Source organism: Elaeis guineensis, chromosome 6 (genome assembly GCF_000442705.2).
Source record: "Elaeis guineensis isolate ETL-2024a chromosome 6, EG11, whole genome shotgun sequence".
Lineage (NCBI taxonomy): Eukaryota > Viridiplantae > Streptophyta > Magnoliopsida > Arecales > Arecaceae > Elaeis > Elaeis guineensis.
This window is the reverse complement of record NC_025998.2, coordinates 9,701,229-9,724,116: the sequence shown is the minus strand read 5'-3', so window position 1 is coordinate 9,724,116 and position 22,888 is coordinate 9,701,229. Positions and strand designations below refer to the sequence as shown.

Genomic DNA, 22,888 nt, shown 5'->3' with positions numbered 1-22,888 from the left:
CTACTCCACATCTCATGAGATACTCATCAAATCTCGTGACATACTTAATGACTGATCTATTCCTTTGAGTAAGCCTCTGCCATTGATCTAAAAGTCTTTGTTGGTAGGAGGTGGGGAGATACTTCTCTTTGAATTTTCTTTCATCTTATCCCAAATTTCTATCAGGTCTTGTCTTTTCTGGTTGAGAAGACGCTCAACATTTTTTCAATAAAATCGGACTTGCCTAACCAACTTCATCCTAGCAAACCTATTTCTCCTTGCTTCAAACATTTCGTACCACCCAAAGTAGTAGTCCATGCCTGATTCTCAGTCTAGGTACTCTCTCGGATTTAGACAACCATCAAAACTTGAAGCTTCGACCTTCACATTTCTAAAGATATGCTCATCTTGGTCGAACTGTTTATGATGCAGACGTGCTTCTATAGGTCGATCAAATTCTAAATTCCTACCTCTGTCCTACAGACAGTCGAGAGACTCAAGTTCAGGTTGTTTCTACTTAGCTTCTTCTAATACTACTATTCTCTCATTCATGCTTTCATAAAATTTTTCATGTCATCAAACTTTTCACTCAGAGCATTAATGATGGCTGCTGTATTGGGATCCATATTGATGTTGGGTGGAGTAGGATGTTGGTACCAGGTATTGATCTAGTGATCATGCAAATCTAAGATGCAAGAATAAGATGCAATAAGAAAATTAAAATGCTTGAAAGTGAATTACGAAATTTAAAGTACGAAAATTTAACTTGCAGAAATTTAAATTGTTAAATTTAAACTAAAGCTCTAATCAATTGGCTTTGATACCAAATTGATGCAGGACAACCCTAAAAAAAAAGAAAGAAATCAATCCTAATGATCAAGCTCCTTTCTGTTCATCAACAATAAATCACATCCGATCAAGGACATCATTATTTTCAGGACAGACAGTATAGTTGCCTATACTCTACTCAGGAGGCGTGATTGATTGATACGAGACTAAAGCGAGATCAATCTAAATAATGCAGATGAATGTCATTCTAGAGATCAGTAAATAACTAGCAATAAAAAAATCCATAAATAGATAGCAGAAATTAAACATACTCACGAGTAAATGCAAAAAAAATATGAATAGAATGAGAGAGAATAAAACATTAAATCCATGAAAAATCCGAGAAGATGATAAAAATATCCAAATCATGATAGTTAAGAAACTACTCTGATTAAGACTCTTAATCTTTAACCAAATAGATCCATCGAAGAACTAGGCCTTTATTAACGTCGGATCTAACAAAAAAATGAAAATCAAAGATCAACCGAGAAAGAATGAAGATATTTAACAGCATATGATCTGTAGAATAAAAGATCACTCTTTTCTCTCAGCACAATAGATGAAAATTTTGAAAGAGACAGATCTTCTCTTGATGAGATAGACTTGCGTGGGTAGATGGAGTCGAATCGAGATCGTAGGAATACTGAATCTCAAATAGATGAAGATTAAAAAGATAAGATAGAAAGTGGACCTCACACCCTCCCCTTGTGAGATGATTTTAGGTCACACCCTCCCTCTCTCGGAGCGATTGACACAAGTATTTTGGAGATTTATAAAATCATTCATTGCTCTCTTCGTAAAAGATACAAAAATTTATATAGAACCCTAGGAGTCTTATTTCTTTAAAAATTCCTTATCTTTTATAAGGAAGAAATCAGCTCTCATATAAAAAAGTAAAGTATTATGTCTGATTTTCAAATAAAATAATCTACCATGAAAAAAAATCAACCTTCAACAAAATAAGAAATGAAACTCCATATGGATGCTTGATGCTTGGCACAACTTGAATCCTTGAGCACGGCACATGCTGGCATGCATATTTCTTCTCTGAACGTGTAGAGAGTGATGGCTCCAAAATGACATGGACAAACCCAATACAAATCTAATATGGTCCTATGGATTCCAAGCTAAATGTATCAAAAATTTATTGACTGAAAATAAATAACTAAACTAAAGTCAATCTAACGAGACTTCTTCAATCCAAATCGAATCTAAATCATATCGTCGACTTCTGATGGCTCTGATGTCCGCACCAGATATTCTAATAATTTAAGATCCGTGACTCTTTTTAATACACAAAAATATGTACAATGACCAACTTCTGTCTAGATTGTAGCCAATAATCTAACAACGAACTTAATTGTCTGGGACGATTGGAAATTTCTTTACCATTACTGGGACGCTAGGCACTTCTTTAGCCTACGTTCAGCTTTTCTGATTTGCGCATGGTGCTCCTTTGGAAGACTTTTACCCTCATAATGGACAAAACTGCATAATTTAACACAAAACCATTTACAGCGTGTGTACTTGCACATTCATACTTCCCCACCTCCCACAAATTTAGACTTATAGCGTCCAAGAGGAGTTAAGGCAAAAGGGGACTCTAAGCATATGTTGTTCACACACTTTGATGTCTAGCAGCCTTGTGGCATATTAAAGCTATGGTGATCTCCACCTCAGTCTCACCCCAAAATACAACAGAATCATGTGCAGGGCTCTAAAAGAATCAAGAAAACGTGCATGAAACAAATAAGTGTGACAAACATTTACCATAATAAAAGAGGAAACACTGCCTGACAACACACAAATCCAAATAAAAATATGTTAACATGATTTTTCAGATCATATATAAATGATTTATTTGAAAAAGAGAGAACAGGAACAACATAGAGGCTCTTATTACCCTGTAGATGTAGAACTATGCTTTACAGCTCTGAGTTTGGCTTAGTTCAGTACTTAGCATGTGATGAAGAAGAATGTCTACGGTGCGACTCCTAGTCTTCACACTGAATCAAAATATAACAAGGATAGTCATATTTACTGGACATAAACTAATCTATCTACACAATAAACTGCCAAGTATGAGACTGTTACCCGACACGTCTGCGTCGGTCCTTTCGAGATGCATCCTGAAACAAGAAAGTAAATGCTTCATAGACTCTAGTACAGGTGTTACAGAAAATGTAGAAGGGAGAAGGTAAAACCAATTTATGTTACAGAATAAGCAGTTCAGCTGGAAAACAATAGATAAACACTGCTCTCTTATTTGCTGACCAATTACAGTTCAATGTCAACATCTTGTGCATGTAAACACGATGACATCAAATAAGGGATGAATGGTATCTATAATACCTGTGTCCTATCTAACCATGACAATCTATAATACCTGTATACTATATAACCATGACAATTTATCTACTTGAGACCCAGCAAAGTCATAAAAAATGTTTTTACGCACTAACTTTTTCATCCAAACCCCAGAAAATATGTCCTTGAAGTAAGATCCTACTCTTACACTCAACAAATTATCATAGAAGCACTCACTGCAAAGAACAAAGATGATATCAGAAAGGTTACCATATGGAACCACTCATATGAAACCCAAAGAAAATAATTATCTACAATATTGATTGTTAAAAGGTAATTTGCCTAGATGCGCAAGCATAGTATTATTTCACTAAATAATAGGTAGAACTTTCTAACAATAGTTTCACCATGCCCTCATTGGAACTGACATAAATGCAACGATCTTTGGAAGATAAGTTTCATTTTAAATACTGAATAACACCAACAGCTGATAGGTTTTCTGGAGGAAACCTTTTTTTTTTTTTTTCAAAAAAAGGGAGAAAATTATGGTAACTTAAAATTGATAATTATCAGGAAAGAATGGCATTATGCTAGTATACGTTTTAAGAGATTTTTTTTTTTTACTTTATTAATATGTTTCATTTAGAATGAAGATAATGGTATTACTTAGCTCTTTGGTTAATGATTTGTATTTTACATGTAGTTCAATAAACATGACCCTGCCTTCTGCCATCATCTTCTAAGTACTTTCCCAGTATCGGTACCTTAGGAAGCTCCCTAGTTGCATGGCTTTAAACAAAGTTACATAGCAAGGCCCATGAGGGCCAACAACTAACTTCGCCCACAATTCAAACTCAGTTCATAGAAAATTAGCATCCAGCTGACAGCTGCACATAAGATGTACTCAAAATTTAATGGATCATGACACATAAACATGATATAAAAGTAACTAATGAGGTGTTTCTTCCCAAAAAAAGGAATCAACACAATTTTTTTTGTTAGTAAGAGGCTGACAACTTTTTCTTATTAAGTACCAAGGAAATTTGGGGCAATCCATCACCCAAGGTTTCAAATACCATTCATACAGGATGGTAATTATGGTAACGAATGGTTCTGATGAAAAATGGGACTAGTAGTAAGTGCAGGATGCTGCAGTAGGTGGAACCAGTACAACACAGTCGCGTACCAATAGTCAAGATGCATCAGGAGTCAGTACATACCATTCCTTGTTTATCCCTGTTGATACTAACCATTTCAGCCCGTACCCAGTCTCCTAACAGTACCCGTACAGTACCATGCCTTTCTGGTTTAGAACACGTAAGGTGTCTCGTATTGGCATTTTTAAACCTTCCATGCACTTGTATATATTATGCATATAAAATCATGTAACAATGCAGATTAGAAATCAAGTTACATGTCGGAGGTGTTCCTTTAGAAACAGTTGAACGGACGCATTTCTAGATTCTATTTTTTGCAATCCATATTAACATGAGGTCATATTTTGATAGAATAAGGTGTAACTAATTAGATAAGGCATCAGGTGATGATTTCTTGTTCTTCATCTGTCTGACAGACCAAGCATTACTCTCTAATGGAATGACACAAAGAAAAAGGTTCTCTGACCAAATTTTTTCCTTGGAGGCTCATAATAATAAAGTATGCACAAACCTTGTCTTCTTCAGATCCACTAGTTGTTTCAAGTTCCATTTCAGCAAAGAATGCCTCCAGAACAAATGCTACAACCTGAAATGACAAAACAGAAATTAATGCTTAATTTCATTCACCAACAATTACCTGGAAATGGACAGCTTTATCAACTTTCCTTTGAAGCAGATACACAAATAATTTGACTTAAAATTTCTTGTCTTCTTGCAACTACAGACTAGGGCTAAAGGTAAGGGTCAAGTCACTTCCACATGGAAAATCCAGACATTTTGTAAATACTTTTGAACTTTCAAACAAGTCTATCTGTTAGTAACTTAGTCATGCAAACAAAAGAATCAGCATTTCGTTACCCGAGAATGTAGTTCTGTTGCCGCAAGTCTCATAACTAGATATGGTTAGAGAGGCCAAATAGAGAAAGTATCACCTTAGTTTTCACAATATGTACAGCCATTGTTCTAATTAGATCATGAGATAAGTATATGACCATTAGCATTTGTAGAGAAGGCAGATCTAGCATAAAAACTAGGAGAAAAAGGCAATATGAGTACCATTCCTTCTTAAATAAAAGCCTAAGGCAAAAAGATCCAATTAATAAATCAACCCAGCTTCTTCAAGCTATTACATTTTATGCTTTTACATAGGACTTGATGTGAGTTTTCAGGAAATGAAAGTTTGATACTTCTATCCAGTGCCACTTCTTCTTAAAGAAGGAATCAATGGAATAAAAGATCACCTGGCAGTTTCCATGTTCATATATTTCCCCTCTATGGAAAGGAGAAAGAATGTCCACTTCTAGTATCCTAGTGTAGTTTTAAAGGAACTAGCGAATATAGAATAGAGCTTTGTGAGACCACTTAAATTTGAAATGGAAGACAGATTGAAAATGGTCCAATTAACTTAAAAGCCTAGCTGATAAACTTTGTCCAAATCTAGCACGGCGTATGGGGAAAAAGATATATGAAAAAAATCATAAAGAGACAATGACTTTATCCTACTAAAAAATGCAGTTGCGAGCCTCTTCTAGTTTCAACCATCATAAAATTTTCATGTTCTGGATTTCAAACCATCACATATATGATGTTTACACTAAATGACAGTTTGCAACACCTTCTGCACAACCTAGTTAGAAACCTTGCCTGTTTGCATTTAAAAGCATTTCAACTCATATTCAGTTCATAGTTCCTCATGTAACTAGATAGAAACAAAATCTTCGTATCACTTGTCTTGGTCCTATCAAATAGTCATATTTATGCTATATTAAAAACCCATTTGATTTGCCAGTCGCTTTTTCTCCCCAAAATGTACTCCATTTAACTCTAGAAAAACCCAAATATTGATTGTCACAACCTTACCATAACTTTTGTTCTCTGATGAAATTTAGAATTGAGTCGAGAATAATCTCCATTTACAATTGAAATTTAAAATCTGATTTAGAAAAATCCAAATCTATTTAGGATTCTAGGGGACTTTCCACTTTACCAAAATAACATCTTTTATATTAACAATCAATCTAAAACAAATTTAGATTTTACTACTCTAAACTTTCAATTTATGAGAAGATTTATTCTTACCAATTTTGTTTTCCATATTACCTTTCATTTATTGTGATGTATTTCCAACATGCATTGCACATGCATGTTTGAGAGTATTTATAGAGCATTACTCGGATGGAGCAGATGAATTGTGCAAACCAGATTGGTAGACCATGCAAGGTAAGATGTGCATGTGATGAGTATCGCAGAAATGGGATTATCAAGACGGCTGGCTCAACGCACTGGATGAACATGGAGCATAGATGAATTACAACACTTGGAATGACAACACCAGGTTGTATGCCCAAGGAAGCAAAATAGCTGCTATGTCATAAGTTGTAATGGAATATTATTTGGTTATGTGATTATAAGCCAAAGATGCTCACAAATTGTCCATCATATAAATTGGTGAATAAAAGTCTAATAAAAATTGGGGGACAAGTAACATGAATGAAATGAAAGCGGTAAAGGAAATGTTTGAAATCTCGTGGGACAGAGGCGTCTCAATATCTCCATGGAACTGGATGTCTTACTATCCTGTCCCGTCTCAGCAGCATCCCAAGCATGCATCACGATAGATATCCTCTATCTCTCTCTCCTTCTTCTTTATTTTCTTTCTTTTTTTCTTTTCTTCTTTCTTTTTCTTCTACCTTCCTTTTCTTTCATTTTTTTCTACCTTTCTTTCTTTCTTTTTTTTCTTTTTTTTTATTCTCTCTTTCCTTTCTTTTTCTTCTCCCTATCTTTCTTTCTTTCATTTTTCTTCTTCTTTTCTTTCACTTTTTTTCTTTCTTCATCTTCCTTTCTTTCTTTCCTCTTTCTTCTTCTCTCTCCATATGAACAGGTTTCGGAGTGCCAACCCCATCCTAGTCCCATTTTCTCGTAGGAATGGGATATTACGGTCGGGATCCCCCCTCCCCCAATCCACCGGAATGTAAAACCTTGATTAATATGCTTAACATGATGGACATGGCTTCAAAAGGAACAATTAGCCAAAAAAAAAAAAAAATGTTGTGTGCGAATCCAAGAGAGAGAGTGTGTAGTTCCCAAATACCGGGGTGGGGGGGAGCATGTGGAGTCTTATATTACATGGGAATCTCAATGAAAGGGAAATTGCTGTAGTTGGTGTTTCCATTTGTTTGAGATATAGTGAAATCATTGAGGGAGGTGAAGGAAAAGGATTTAGCTAAAAGAGGAGATGGGAGTATGCTTTGCTGAATCTTTCGATGAACTGATATGAAAAAAGGAAGAGAGAAGGTTAACTATGAAGGCGCAGCATGCATTTGCTGATTTTGGCCAGCTGGCTGTACTAGTATGTATTAGTCTTGAGAAAAGAGGTTTCACTATGAAAAAAGTTCCGTCGCAATAAAGAGTGAACCAAAATCATCAAGTGATATCAGAAATCTAAAAATTACAGTACAAAAAGAAGCTTTAAGGTAAGAATGATCAGAATACTAAGTGAATGTTTAAAGAAAATCTATGAAACAATGATTTAAAATGGCAAGTAAATGGCACATATGAAATGTTTACATCCGCTACAACTATTTGGCCATGTCACTTGGGAAATCATGTCAAACTACCAAAATTGGTTGGCAGATTATTGAACTAGCGGTTTAAATACCCTCACAAACAAACAAATTGATTTTCCTTGTGTGAAGAAAAAACAGGTATTACAAATACACCTGTTGAACATCATAGAATGCAATTATAGTAATTATATATGCTGTCTTCAACCAAGCACATGCATTTATAAAGAATTACAGAAAACCGTTATATAGAACTCACCAGATTAAGCAGAAGTAGTACTGTTATAAGATAAAAACTGATGAAGTAAACGAGTGTCCAAGAAGTTCCTGTGAGATCCCTGTAGCTCTGAATAGAAAGATCGTCCTTAGTTTCTCCGGGAAAAATAGTTGTGCCAAAATTCAAATTCATGAAATCTGCTACAACTTGCATAACACAAAAGATGGACAAACCATACCATTGCGGCACTAAACCAGCACTGCACACCACTATGGACCAGCCATACCAGTCCATACCGGTCGCACGGCGCAGTTCTGATGGAAAAACAGTATGGGATTTGGTTTTTAAATTTTTCAAACAGAATGGGATACATACATACATACTGATGGTTTTAAAAATTTTCAAATATCAGTACCTTACCAGGAATTATTTCATAAACTTATACTTTTGACTTCCCTTTCAACAGCCATCCTCATACCCATCAGTTTTCCCATCAATGTTGTGAATTGTGATAATGATGATGATAATGATCACCATTATTTGCATGACCTACCTTACAATAATATGTAGCATTGAACATGTAAATGTAACTAATTCTATACTCCTCCACCCGTGTTTTTAAGTCTATGTTTAAGTATGTGATATTTGATGTCAGTCTTCGATAAATTGGTATATACATGTGATATATTAAAGGCATGTAGCCTCAATACAAGATTATGACCCTAGATAAGCCAAAATAAAATAAAATTTATGTTAAATAACTTGATTTGATTTTATGAATGCCAAGGCAACCTATCGATGAGCAGTGGTAACAATCATCCACAACCTCATGCATGATCACGTGGAGGATTACATGGATGATATCTTTGTTAAGTCCAGAACCTCTTAGTCCCATTTGGATTGTCACTCAGAGCAAAACCATCGAAATTGTTGAAACTGCTAATGCTACCCAAGGGGACGAAAACCAGAACCAAGATTTGCATCAACGGACATTGCATCTGCATCATTTTTCTCCTAACCCTTCTACCGCATTTGACAATTGACTCCAATTTCCCATTCCCCCATCATAGGTCTAGCCACAAGTGCTCGTTCCCCCCTTCCAAGATCTGCATCATAATTTGAACATTTTTCCTAAACTCCAATTGATTGTGCCATCCTATCCATCTATAACCAAATCATATTCCTTCGCTAGACACCTAGCATGGACTTTAGGAAACTAAGTGACTGGCTGACTCGTATTTAATGTAGGCAGACCAGCAAAATGCACAATTTTAACTGAATCTCTTTGTGAAAAAGTGTCTATTCCACCCAGTTATCTTCTAAAAGCCCATAACTAAGATTATACATGAAAAATAATAAATTAATAAGAGAAATATGTGTGTAACAACAAACATAAAAAGAATAAAGAATAATGTTTTGTTCTATTCTTGTAAGTATTTTATCCATGCAAATCAGGGTGCACATGTTCATATATATCTATTAATTAACAGATGATTAATATAATTTTAAGGGGAGGCTAACCACCATAATTTATTAGACTAACATGGCCATATCGATGCGACTAGCTCTAAATTTCTATACTTTAACTCAGAGTTCAAAAGCTTACTGCTATTAGTTCTTTAAAAGACCAGACAATTTCTTATATTTTCTTATGAAGATTTAATTGCATCACTACTAAAAAAATGGAGACAGTCTTTTAGTAAATTGAAGAGATTTTAGTGTAGAAAATGTGAATCAGCTGATCCACTTGATAATATCAAGTTTCCAGACAAAAGTAAAATCAAGTACCAAAGGGCCAAAAGGCACCTTTCTATATTTGGTCAATAACTAAATAAGTATAAACCAAGTCACAAAATTATGCAAATATTTTGTTTTCTACAACTGAAACCAAAAAATTAAAGCATACAGAAGGCATTTTAGTAAATGAAAACCATAAATGTTTTAATACCTGCATCCAGACTTGCCAATTTCCCATCACTAACAAGTTGAATAGTGTAACCATCCCATTTGGGTAGTCATTAAAATTAAAAAGAACATAGCTAAATTCATTAAGGAGAATCATCAATCACCCAAAACAGTCTACCTAATATAACTAAATATCATGTAATAGAGAAATTATATGCCAATTCTAGTACAAGGTCATGCAAGCAAAAGACTCAATGTAAACCAGGGGGCAATGCGAGATATTCATCCTAAGGATACTCATCCGCAAAAAGATCAGTTGCTTCCAAATTCGGGTTTCCAAAGTTTACAATCCCACCAAACAGCTGAAAATTAAAAACGACTATGAGGAACATTTCTAAATTAAATAATAATCAGGAAATAAAAATATGAAATTCACAACCAGAAATGTTGCAAGCAAACTACATTCACCTTAATATAATAATAAATTTGTTTGTCAAAATTTGAAAGCAATAAGAATAGATAAATTAGCACCTCCACAAGCAGCTATGGTATTAACCAAGTAAATCATAAATATGAAAGTTTGTTTTTTTCCTTTTTATAAGCTCATTTTGTTTTTTGAGAAGTTATTGAACATATTTTGAGGTGGTGCTTTTGTTGTTTTTATGTTCTAATGAATACCAAATGGTACATCCACAGCAATCTAAGAGTATTAAAATGTTATAAAGAGGCTTAGATGTATTTGTTTACATTTAAACATCATAAGTGTCTCGACTTGCATTCTAATAACTTGACTTTTATACAAGTATTTGTTTCACAGCAATGAACCTGTGTTCTTACTGATTGTGCTGTTTGTTTCGGGGGAAGTTAGCTGATAGGAAATGCAAATCTCAGCATTAAAAGTAACACTAACTTAAGGAGCATTTAATGCTTCATTTGCCTCTGTGAAACTTGACTTTGAAGCTCAAAGGTCACATATACAAACCAAATGCTCAGAACTGCATACTTCTGGATAAAGTGCAGCTTAGGCTGCTCATTTACACTAATGTAAACACAACCTTAAACAGAACCGTTGGCACTGCTTCTAAACATCTGACCGCAGATGGGTGATAACGAGCTCATCAAAAGAATACCGACTACATTAAGGAAAACTTGAGCATTAGATAGTTTTTCCCCAAAAATTTTATTCTCATTGACCATATAGTCTCATAAAAACGTAGGGATGTTATTAATGAACATCAAGTATGCTAAATGAACCACAACATTAAATAGATCTAATCTCACTAGCATAGTGTTCAAGATACACTAATATGACATTTAGGTTTCCTAATTTCCTGAGCTCCACACTCCAGACAATAGCAAATAAATGTAATTCAAAAATCTTGTCAAGTAATGTAGCAGTTAGCCAAACTAGGTACCTGAATGGTCAAGGCTGATGGTAGAACTGGTCTATACAAAAGCTGGACCATAAGCAAGCTGGTACAAGCATGGACTGGACTAGGATGCAACTTGGGTTGTGTCACGCTAATAGCTAATGAATAACCAAGCCAATTTCACATAAACTTTCATCCTAACCAACTAAGAACCCAACTGCACAACCCTAATATGACCTAATCCATAATCACTAACCCCCAACATATCTCAGAATCATTAAGTTGGACTCGACTGGGTCGAGTCATTTTAGGTTAGGCTGTCACCTTGTGACATGTAACAGTGAGGTCAAGTTGAAGAAATATAGGCCCAACTCAGGTTGGGCTATGTTGAAAGGAAAGCAACTCATAACTGTCATGTTGTTGAAGCATTCAACCCAAATCAAACCCAACTTTAAATCCAGTTAATGTTTACAAACACAAATCCAAGTTTCATAATCTCGGTATCAAGCACCTTACCAGTCTAGTAGACTGGTTCCGAGTTTGTATGGTATGGTAATATATTGTACTGACAACATATGAAAGCATACCTATATGGTCCCAGTTTATTTTTTATTTGTTCTCATATTCTTGTTATGGTAAAAGGTTTATGGATCTTCAAAAATGATATGTTAAGGTTATCTTATTGTTATTTATTTCATATTAGTCCTGGTATTTATTTAAATTTTGACTTAGGTTCTAGTAGTCATAAGTCATAACCATGCCCAAATTTAAAGAAGTTGCAGCCACCAAAAGACAATTAACATGCACACTCCCAAACATGCTATTATTTTTTTTTAATTTTTAATACTATATTAATTATGTTTAAAATAAAATATAATCTAAAAATTACATGATCAACAAAAAATCATGATTTCTTTTTCAATGTGTATGTCACCCTTTGATTTATAACATATCATGAAATCATGCCAAAATACAAATTTTTTTTGGCATGATTTCCCTTTCTTTTTTTTAATTTTTTTGGCCTATTCTAGTCATAAAAAAGAGGGAGAAAAAGAGAAGAATGAAGAGGAGGACGGGATTAACCCAGATCTTGGTTTGGATTGGGACCCCAAACCACAATAAAATCCTTTCTCCCCTAATTTCCCTCAACTTCCTCCTCTTTCATTCACATTCTCAGCAGAAAAGAACAAAGAAATGTGTCATAATGCCTTCTTCCCCTTTTCTTCTCACAGGAGGGCTTGGAACTAACTCGAGCCGAGTCATATCAAGGTTCCACTTGATTTGCTGGTTCGGCTAAGACTCCGAACCAACAAATAGACCCCATTGAACACCAATCAAGAGGAATAATTCTCATGATAAAATCTCCACTAATCAATATCTCAAGTATCTCTACTATGATTACAAGAGAGCTCTAACAGGGGTAATTTATAAGCATCATTTTCTAAACCATCCCGAATTGGACAGTTTCAACTGTGCCAGAGGGAAATTAGTCTGGTTCCCACGTACAAAATAGCACAGCGGCCGTCTCGGAGGGAGGGAGAAGAAAGAGAGGAAGAGGGTGGGGGGGTAAGAGAAAGAGAGGGTGAGGAAGAGAGCCTCCAGCGACCGCCAAAGGCCATCTGAGCTCTTGCTGAGCTCGGTACGGGTGGAGGGAGGGAAGTAGAAAGAGGACGAGAGTCTTACCAAATGTCCAAAGGCCGTGAGAGGTCTCTGAATGGACGGTGCAGCTGTCGCGATGTCTCCGATGGCTAGCAAGCCCACGCCAAGGGACCTGAGGGCGGTTGAAAATGGAGGACCTCCACTCTCCTCCCATGCGAAACAAGGGTTCGCCCCTGTTTCACATTTTTTTTATCTTTTATCGCGTGAAATCAGCAACTAGATTGCTACTTCATCCTTTTTTTTTTTAAATTTCGGTTGAAGTTGGCAACACAATTACCAACTTTGCACGATAAAAGCCAAAAAAATGCGAAATAGGGGCGAACCCTTGCTTCACACAAGAGGAGGGCAGAGGCCCTCCTCTGGCCTCGACCACCCTCAGGTCCTCCGATAGCCACCGGAGACCATCTCTTCCTCTCCCTCTTCCTCTCCTCTCTCCCCCCTCTCCTTCTCTTCCTCTCTTTCTTCTCCCTCTCCCCTTCTTTGCCCTATTGGTTCGGCCCGGCACGAAATGGTACAGATCTGTACCAAACCGTACCACTGGTCGACCGGCATGGGCTCCAGCTCCGGTTCCGATTCGATGGTCCTTGTTTATAAGTAGTACAAGGGGCTTCTTTTTTTCAACCTTCCAACATAGGATTACAAGTCCTATTCTAACACGAAGAAGTAGAACTATAACTACTAACCTTCCTAATAGCATCAAAAGTTCACAAAAATCAAAATTCTCTACCCTCCAGTCTAGAATTAACTAACAACTAACATCTAACTTTCCTAACAAGATAAAATTGATGGTGGGTTCCAACTTCCAAGATTTGTGCATACTGGACCCACGATCCATGCAACTAGGACCTACAACCCATGCGGCTAGGACTAACAATCCATGCAGTGTCACATGTCCTAGGTGCTCCGGTGCTACTTCTTTTGTTTCTGTTTTGTTTTGTTTTTTTTTTTAGGGGGGGGGGAGGGGGGCAGCAGGTGTGTATGCGCGCACGTGGGGGATCCGAGGTAAATTATTGGACCTTGGGGATGCACCACCCAAGGCTTTAGCCCTAAACCTCCCCCAATGATTGGATGGGTTTAACCACTAGGTACCTGCTTATTTTGCCACATAAAAAGTCATTTACATACTACTTTGTAACACACAAGCCCCAAAAATTACATAGGCATCAATATGGTCAAATCCTAAAAATATGAACTCCTACATGACTTTAGTTAATTTGCTTCTCTAGTCTGACTTACACTTCTTAACTCGTTTTACGTTGTTCTCATTTCTCAGCTGTCATATTATTTTGTTTCCATGATACCAGCAAAATCAACTGATGATTGCTACAACTTTGACAAATATTCTTTTACTTAAACCAAGCATAATGCTTTAATGATAGTCTTTTTTTTTTCATAGGTATATCTGTTCTATCATTGCAAGATTAGTTTAGTTTGATTAGAATAACATACCTGTACACCAAGGGAACAATAAATACATAGAACACAAAATATGGTCCCAAGATATGGCATCAAACTTGGAATTAATGTTAAGAATGTTGCCACAAATGCTCTATAGCGTCGAATATGCAACAACAGCCTAATCAAGCGCAACATCCTTGCAATTAAAAGATAACGAATCCTGTTGCCACAAAATAAAAAAAGACAAAATCATCAATAAATTGCAATTGTATAATAAATAGAGTAAATTTACATATAAAAACCCTTTGATCCCATCTCCCCTATAAAATTAGCTTACTGACTCATTGGGTTTGTTAAAGCCACATTGGATGTCATGTCACTGATGCCCAATATGGAGATGACAGAGAAAGCTAGGATGTTACAAACAGAATACTCACCATCATCGTTGTGAAGAAATGCATTTTTGACATCTTTCTATAAAAAGGCCACATGCAATTAACAATACTTACAAGCATTGAATGCAACTATTACATTCACTACCTCTGGATAAGTTATATGCTCTCCCTGATCAGCATACAGCTTTAAGCTCACCTGTACAGCCGTACAGGTGTCTCTACTGCTTAACAATATAGGAGCCATGTATCCAAGGAGGTCAGCGCTCAAGAGTATACATCATGACTTATATAGAACCGCATTTTCTAGAATGGGGAGCTTCAATCCCCTGAAAGTCGTGAAGCTGTCTGAAATCTTTTCAAATCAACTCTCTTCTAGTTAGAACTATTTCAGAACCATGGTCCAAGTGCTGGCCCTTGCTGGGCTAGTGCCAGCATGCATCATTGTATCAGTACCAAGTACCAAGAAAGTAGCTAGAGCAGTACCAACCTGTACTAGCTCATGTTGAATACAACTTGGAACCAAGCCAAAGGGCTCTTGAGTCCCTTTTCTATATTCCAGCATGGCACATGCCATCTCAGCCACTAGGTGGCATGCACCGTGCCAGCAGCATTTAAGTCCTTTTCCGGATCACCTATCTCTGTTTGATCATTCCAGATCAACAGGTGCTCTTAATAAGTGGCACATGATTAACTTGACTTCTTGAAACCAAAGTCAAATAGAGTTTGACGAAGCACATGGAATCTGCTCTGATCCATAAATGGAATCCTTCAATAGATAAACAATTTCTGTAGGACTGAAGGCTAAAAGGCAGATCCACTCAAACCTCTTTATGCAGATCTTCAATACAAGACACTTTTCACATCAAGATGAAATAAAGGCTAGTCAAGTTTAATTCAACTGAATTCACCATTATCACTGCTGAAGGTGAGAAGAGTCAAAGCACTCCACTCCGTACATCTAGGTATAGCCCTTAGACATAAACCAAGGTTCATACTTTCGAATAGAGATGTTCGGTTCATACTTGATAGTATATAACTAGCAACACTCAAGAATACATACTTCCCCACATAGCAGTACCAATTCTCAAATTTGACTTTTCATGAAGTGCTTCCATCTCTTCATCATAGTCCTTTAACAATCAAGATTTGAGAAAGCTTCCCAAAAAGTCCCTGGAGTTGATAGAGGATAAAAAAGAAAAAAAGAAACGGACTTGAAAGTTGAAACTAATCCCGGCCAGAATTTAATTTAATTGGTTTCTTTTTTTTTGTTGCTGCTTGTGCCAATCAAGTTCGTTGCTGAGAGGCATTCAACTTCCAAATATCCTTATTCAATTGCAACAGTATATACATATCAGTATATCATGACTGATGTATTCCATGACAATGATGTGCCACCTTGCCATTGGCACAATACATACCATGTTATGGCCTGCCAGCTTAGCATTAGCATGGCCCATAAGTGTTGTACCATGCGATGCTAGTGCCTGGCATGCATTGGCATGGCTACATTCCAAGCACTGGCACACAATTGGTATAGTATCACGGCCAACATGCAACTAAGGCACTGGTATGACACTTTGTCATGCATATCACGAGTACCAAATAGCTTTTTTATCTACAGTTCATAAAGCCTCTTTCTGCCTTATTGAGTTAATGAAAATTTCTAAGACAACGCAAAAGAATATCATATTATTGAAAAAGATACTTCGAATATGATAGCAAGGATCACCGACTCGGAACCAGACCTTGTGCTGGTCGGCCGATGGTACGATGTGGTATGCCCTCGTATCGAGTCTGAACCGACACGGAAACGATGAATGAACTAGGAGGAAAAGAAAGAGAAAGAGAGAGGGGAGGGAGGAAGAGGGAGAGAAGAAAAGAGAGGCCGATGGAGACGCCGGCGGTGGCCATAGAGGGCCGTCGAGGCCTTCACAGCTCCACGGTCCTCTGCGAGAGAAAATGAGAGTAGAGAGAAAGAGGGGAAGGGAGAGGAGAGGAGGGAGTGGAAGTCGGCATCTTGCAAAGGATCGGGAGCCCTGGAGGCCTTGGCGGCCCTCCGACAGCCTCAACGGGCCACCATCAGCTTTTTTCTTTCCTTCCCTCCCCTCCTCTTTCTCTCTCCCTTCTCTTCTCTTTCCTTCTCCCTCACTCTATTTTTGCCGGCATTCTGAACTGAACACCCGAACCACACCGGTTAGCCACTGGTAAGGTTCAACGAACACTGCATGAGAGGCTTCTTCTTTCCATTATATGTATGAAATTTGGATCTTCCTTCAAATTCCATGCTTCCTTTAGTAGTGTGAAAAAGCTTGACAAATTGTGGCCATTGGAGATAATTCCCTTCATTTACATATGCTGGCCAGATTATTATGCATAGAGAAGGAATTATTTTGTCCACTCCTTATCATTTATATATCAAAAGAAAAGTAAATTGTTCTCACACTAGCAACAAAACAATGGTACCTGATTGGAAAGAAGCAAGATATCTCCCTTTCCAGTACAAGAATAGCAGGAATAGATCTCTATACGATTTTAAAAAGGATATAGCAAAGCCCAATATTTTCCTTAAAGGAAAACGGATGAACAAGGTTTGATCCATTATCCCAATACACCTCTTGATGCAGAACATCTAATCATCAAATGTGCATAAAAACATTGATACCTGTGATGACGAAACTACCAATATATTGCAGCAAACCATGAAGTTTGGTTCCCTTGTCTAGTCAGAATCTTACAAATTTTTGAAATGACTGTTACATTTCTAAGAGGAGCATGAGGATGACTTTTGAGCCCAACTAGAAGAAGAGAGAAACAGATATGAAAAGGAAGAACATGGAAATGAAAAAAAAAAGCAGAATAGGAGGGTATGCACCATCACAATTCTTCAGAAATGTGTCTCCTTCAAGCGCTTATTCTCCATGTCCACCTTTTGGAAGGGCAAAGACAGAAAACCCTCATGTTTGTATGTATTTCAATGTAAAAATTATGTGGCATCCTGCATATATCATATGAATTGCCTAATGAGATTTTACATTCATTCTAACACTTGCTCCTCCAGTTTCAACTTGCTTCCTCCAGATCTCTCAGTTCATAAAATTCTTATTTACTATCCACTATTCTACTGAGATCTTTTTTTTTTTTAATTAACAAACTCTTTTATCATCATGGATGTAATGAGTCTACTTTTCTATCATCAATCCCAAATCCATGAAAGTGATGGATCTAGGATGTAGAGAATGCAATCATTATGCCCTTGTCAAGTAGTTCCAATTTCCAAAAGTTATCAACTCACCAATTGTCACGTGTTTGCCGTTTGCCTACTCTAAATAGCACCAGTAACTTGTGAATACAGAAGATATTACTGAGCAAGTCCTTCACTTATGACCTTCTCAATCCCCACCCCCACTCCTCCCCTCCCCAACAAAAAAACACTTTTTATTATAAAATAAATGAACTGTTCTACCTTTAAAGTTTAACAATTTTGTTCAGAAGACCTCAGTCTCTTCCATTACTAGCTTACTTTGGTGATGTATTGTTGTTGGCTCTTGTTATTGCACGACAAATCTAAGAGCTGCAGAATGACTGGATAACCATCACTTACTGAATAAGCATGGGATGAAACGATGAGTAATCTAATTTTATTTGGTCAACTAATTGTACATGGAGTCAAGGATACCATGTCTATTAATCTAATGCACCTCATTCATTTATATAACAAAGATTATACTTGAGTTACCATGGAGTGAGAAAAACATTACCACTCTCCATTTGAAAGAAAAGGAAGCTCAGATGGGAAGAAAAAAGTCAGACTCTCTCCAATAACTGCAACACAAATTACATCCATTGAAGTAGTTCATCAATCAAGTACCAGAACTGTATATAAATATTTGAGCATCATATTTGATAAAAATACAATGAATGAAAAGGTTAAAGCTGCAACAAGTACAACAAACATTATGCATACCTCCAGAAACATGTGCTGAACAGAGATTACAATGCATAACATTTCTCTAAAGGAATGCACTAGCTTAGTTAAGCACATTGCTACAATAATTAGATTCAAAAACCTACACAAAAATACACTCAAAGTTATTTATACAGTCACTAAGGAAGTTAAAGGAGAACAATCAATCCCTCATTCTCCTGCATTGAGATGCTATTGCATGATGTAAATGCAGAAGTTTTGAGTGTTCAAAGCACACGATAGGATTTGCATACATTAGTTGCCTGAGAAAATTCACACAACAAATTTCAAAACTCAAAAGGAATCATCCATAGGCAACTGAGAGATCCTCCCTACCCTGAAAAAACAAGAGAGGAGAGGATATTACTAATGAATGACAAATTGATAGGATTATGATGGTACACAAGTACATGCAATGATCAGTGAAGATTTTAATTAGAAGAGTAATTTAGAATCTAATCATTGACAAGTTTTAAGAGTTATGATGGTACGACAAATGCATTCCCAATCACAATAGGCCTGCACCAAAGATCAACACCTGGACCATATCTTTGTGTCTAACCATAGATAACCTTACTGCTAAAGCACAAGATCTACAACGGTGTATATTCTTTGAAGATTATATGGTGTTGTTGATGAGGAAAGAACAAGGTTAAATGCTAAATTTGATTTATGGAAGAAAGCCTTAGAGGATGAGGACTTAAAAAATTAGCAATACAAAGACAAAGTACATGGATTGCAATTTTAGTGAAAATGGAAATGAAGATGAGACCATGAGTCCAATTGATGGACAAAATATACCACAAAGTAATGACTTTTATTATTTAGGATCTATTATACAAAATAATGGAGATATAGATGAAAACATATGTTATAGAATTAGAGCTAGCTGGATGCAGCATAAAGGTGCCTCTAGGAAATGTGATTGATGCATATATGCGATTTAAAGAAAAATTTTGAAGAATAGCAATAGGGCCTAAAATGTTGTATGGCTTGGAATGTTGAATCATTAAAAAAAGATCCAAGAAAACAAGTGTCACAGAAATAAGAGTATTGAGATGTGTGGTAAAAGATGAAAGGATAATGTGAGAAATGAATACATATTAGAGATACTAGGAGTTGCACAAACTAAGGACAAAGAGATGGAGAATAGATTAAGATAATGTGGGGATGTACAACAAAGATCTGAAGGGATCCAGCAAGAACATGTCCTTTAATTTAAGGATGCAACAAAGGAGAAGGCCTAAGGTTACATGGATGGAGGATATGACAGGATGTCCAAAATGCTCGAATTGCCATTAGAGGTGGTCCAAATATTCAGCAAATAAGAATGCACAAAAGTGACCGCAACTAGTTGGGGCAAGATTGGTGGTTATGATCATGATCTCAACTTCTAATGGGATGTCCTAGGGGACACCAGAATGGGGTATTGTCTCGAGTGTTGGGAGTTGGGACAGGAATGTCCCACCGTTGTGCTAGGATCCTGATCGACATGTCTTGAGGCATTCCCTATCGAAAGTGTTGGGACAGTGGCACATCCCATTCCATAGGCAAATTGGGACAACCCCATCCCACGGGATTTAAAACCTAATATAATAAACAAAATATGTAACTTGATTTGATGCATAGGAGGAAGTTTATAATAAAATGCACAACAAAAACAATTCTTGCTACCTTAAAAAAAAATAAAAAATAGTAATATTTGACTTGCAAAGTCAGTTTGAGCTTACCTATTATCCATGTGATCACAAAATCAAACCGGTTTTGGCCTTCCAACCAGTAAGCATCAAATCCTAATGAAAATATTTTCAAAGCCATCTCTAATACATAAATCCACCCTACAAGACCGTCGAGATTTAATTAGCGTCCAACATATGATGAGGCATGATCAAAATATTGCATGCCAACTATGTGATATTATATAACTACAAAATTGAAAAGCAACTTCTAAAATTTCTTTTTTTTTAAAAATTTCAGAAAAAGAATCTTTGGTCAATTCAAAAAGAATAAATACTCTAAAATTTTGGCACAAAAATTCTGACCATTGTTCTCTATAGAATCACGATAAAACAATAGTAGTGAATCATAAGGAGTATCCTTAAGATTTGTAATCCATGAATCATGATTTGCTACTTTTTAAGTGAATTGGGTCATTCCAAGGTAATACCTGAAAATTCATGCTTTTAGTTTGAAGCATTTTTATTCATTATTTTTTCACATTATTGTCCACAATGGCTCAAAATTTTCTACATAGTACTGATCATACTTCCCATTTGAAAGAAGATTAGGAAACTATAATGATAGCTTAAATTGCCCAACTAAGAACTTTTTTGGGGGGTTTCATGTAATGAAATGACAATTAATAAGTCTATCAAATATTCAAATCCCTACCAAAGAAAAACTCCACTTGTTGCCAAATTTTCTGCGCAGAACTGTTCTCTATATCAAGCTGCAAAAAGCAAATTTAATCAATTTAATATTATAGGATAAAAAACATCACCAACCATGGCAAAATATGTTGTCACTGAAGCTAGATCTTAAATTCTATTTTAAACTCCAGATGACGGAGAGACAAGCATGTGATAACTAGCCATTGAAATGGAATAAATGAAGAATCAACAATAGAAGCTCAACAAAGTATCTATGCATATAGTACACATATACACCATATCTTTGGCATGTAAACTCTCATAAAATATAAATTCAGAATTATCAAATCTCAGACATCAATAGGAAGAAAGCTACATTTAAAAAAAAAAAAAAAAAGCATATGGCCCTGGCTCGACTCCAAAGCAGTTCAAGTTGCAAGTCATTTCATTTCGCAACAATTACATCAGATTTTGAATTTCCTGCCTAAACACAAACTGTTTCCTCATTGTACAATGTACTAGTTCATCTACTTATTCCTTACTTGAGTGCAATATTTTGCCTGTAATTTATAAATTATTCAGTATGCATTATCTAAATCAAAATATCATCAAATTTAGTTGAATGTACATCTCCTTGTAGTGCTAAAATGGAAAACAATAAACTGGCGTTGATTTTTTTCCTTACATGATTGGTTCTTAGACCTACATATTATGATCAACCAACATCTAAGAAAGACACCCTAACCAAGACTCAAGGGTTAGTGGCACAGAAAGGAGACATACGGAAGAGTTAGTGACAAGCCACTATTCAGGAAACCGCACCTCTATATCAAGTGTTAAAGTTTGTGGACAGCGAGAAGTATCCTCAGATGGCTATGATGATGACTACTAAGACCGAGATCAAGCAAGTGGATCTGAAGCATACTAATGAGCATATTAACATCATTAAGGAGTGGTGGGATTTCCAAATAGGCAAGGAGTTGCATCTAGTAGGTAATCCAAGTAAAATCCTCAATCCCTGTCTATTCTTATAAAATACTATCATGCAACCTTTGATAATTAATCAATTACATATCCTGACAACCTACTACCTCAATGTAAGGTTCCAATATGAAGTCCCAAGAACAGACTAGGATAAGGAACCATGGACTGCCTTGTGCAACATCATCAAGATGGAGCTTGAGCCGCAATATTGCCAGATGCCTCAAAGAGGTAAGTTAAATTTAACAGGAAATCGGGAATAATACTTTGTTAATTCAAACAAAATATATGATATCATAAGTGGTATGCGCTTCATGATTCATAGACTTATGCTTTTAGGGAGGACTCCCATAGCTTTGATGACAAGGTAGTCATGGCAAGAAAGACTATAAATCCAGGTATTTTTTAACACTGACTTTAACTGATTTACTGTTTTACGATAAATAGTGTCTAACATGCAATTTACTTGATTGTATTTGTGGTTGAATAGTGGTTCCATATTGGGTTGTTATCCAAAAATCTTTGGAGCTTGCTAATCCGGATCCTCTCACAGATGGTCTCCTCTGGTGGCTACGAGTGCAACTGTTCAACCTTCTACAAAATACACAGCAACTGAACAAATCATATGATACAGAAGAATGAAAGACAGCATATATGCACTACATTTTATGGCTCAGATTGAAGTGCATCTGTGAGGAGATGAAGCTGAAATATGAAGATCCACTTCATAATCACTTGATATATGATGGTGAGGATCTCATGATTGATTGACTTGAGAGCTAGTAGAGGCTAGAGC

At 36.3% G+C, this 22,888-nt stretch overlaps 1 protein-coding gene across 7 annotated transcripts in view; it reads right to left on the bottom strand.

Moving 5' to 3' along the window:
- Nucleotides 1–22,888, bottom strand: part of LOC105047346 (two pore calcium channel protein 1) — a 46,846-nt gene that overhangs the window by 4,162 nt on the left and 19,796 nt on the right. For 3 of the 7 annotated variants that reach the window (XM_019851231.3, XM_019851232.3, XM_010926250.3), the window contains 10 exons: nucleotides 21,134–21,191; nucleotides 20,473–20,580; nucleotides 18,537–18,600; nucleotides 14,435–14,603; nucleotides 10,254–10,318; nucleotides 10,000–10,090; nucleotides 8,094–8,180; nucleotides 4,783–4,857; nucleotides 2,902–2,936; nucleotides 2,549–2,813 (listed from right to left, as the gene is read on the bottom strand). In XM_019851231.3, coding sequence (XP_019706790.2) covers nucleotides 2,726–2,813; nucleotides 2,902–2,936; nucleotides 4,783–4,857; nucleotides 8,094–8,180; nucleotides 10,000–10,090; nucleotides 10,254–10,318; nucleotides 14,435–14,603; nucleotides 18,537–18,600; nucleotides 20,473–20,580; nucleotides 21,134–21,191 — 840 coding nt within the window. In that variant the 3' untranslated portion in view covers nucleotides 2,549–2,725. Of the gene's footprint in view, nucleotides 1–2,548; nucleotides 2,814–2,901; nucleotides 2,937–4,782; nucleotides 4,858–8,093; nucleotides 8,181–9,999; nucleotides 10,091–10,253; nucleotides 10,319–14,434; nucleotides 14,604–18,536; nucleotides 18,601–20,472; nucleotides 20,581–21,133; nucleotides 21,192–22,888 lie in introns of those variants that run through there. The other 4 variants (XM_010926252.3, XM_010926249.3, XM_010926248.3 and 1 more) reach the window with 3 other exon arrangements.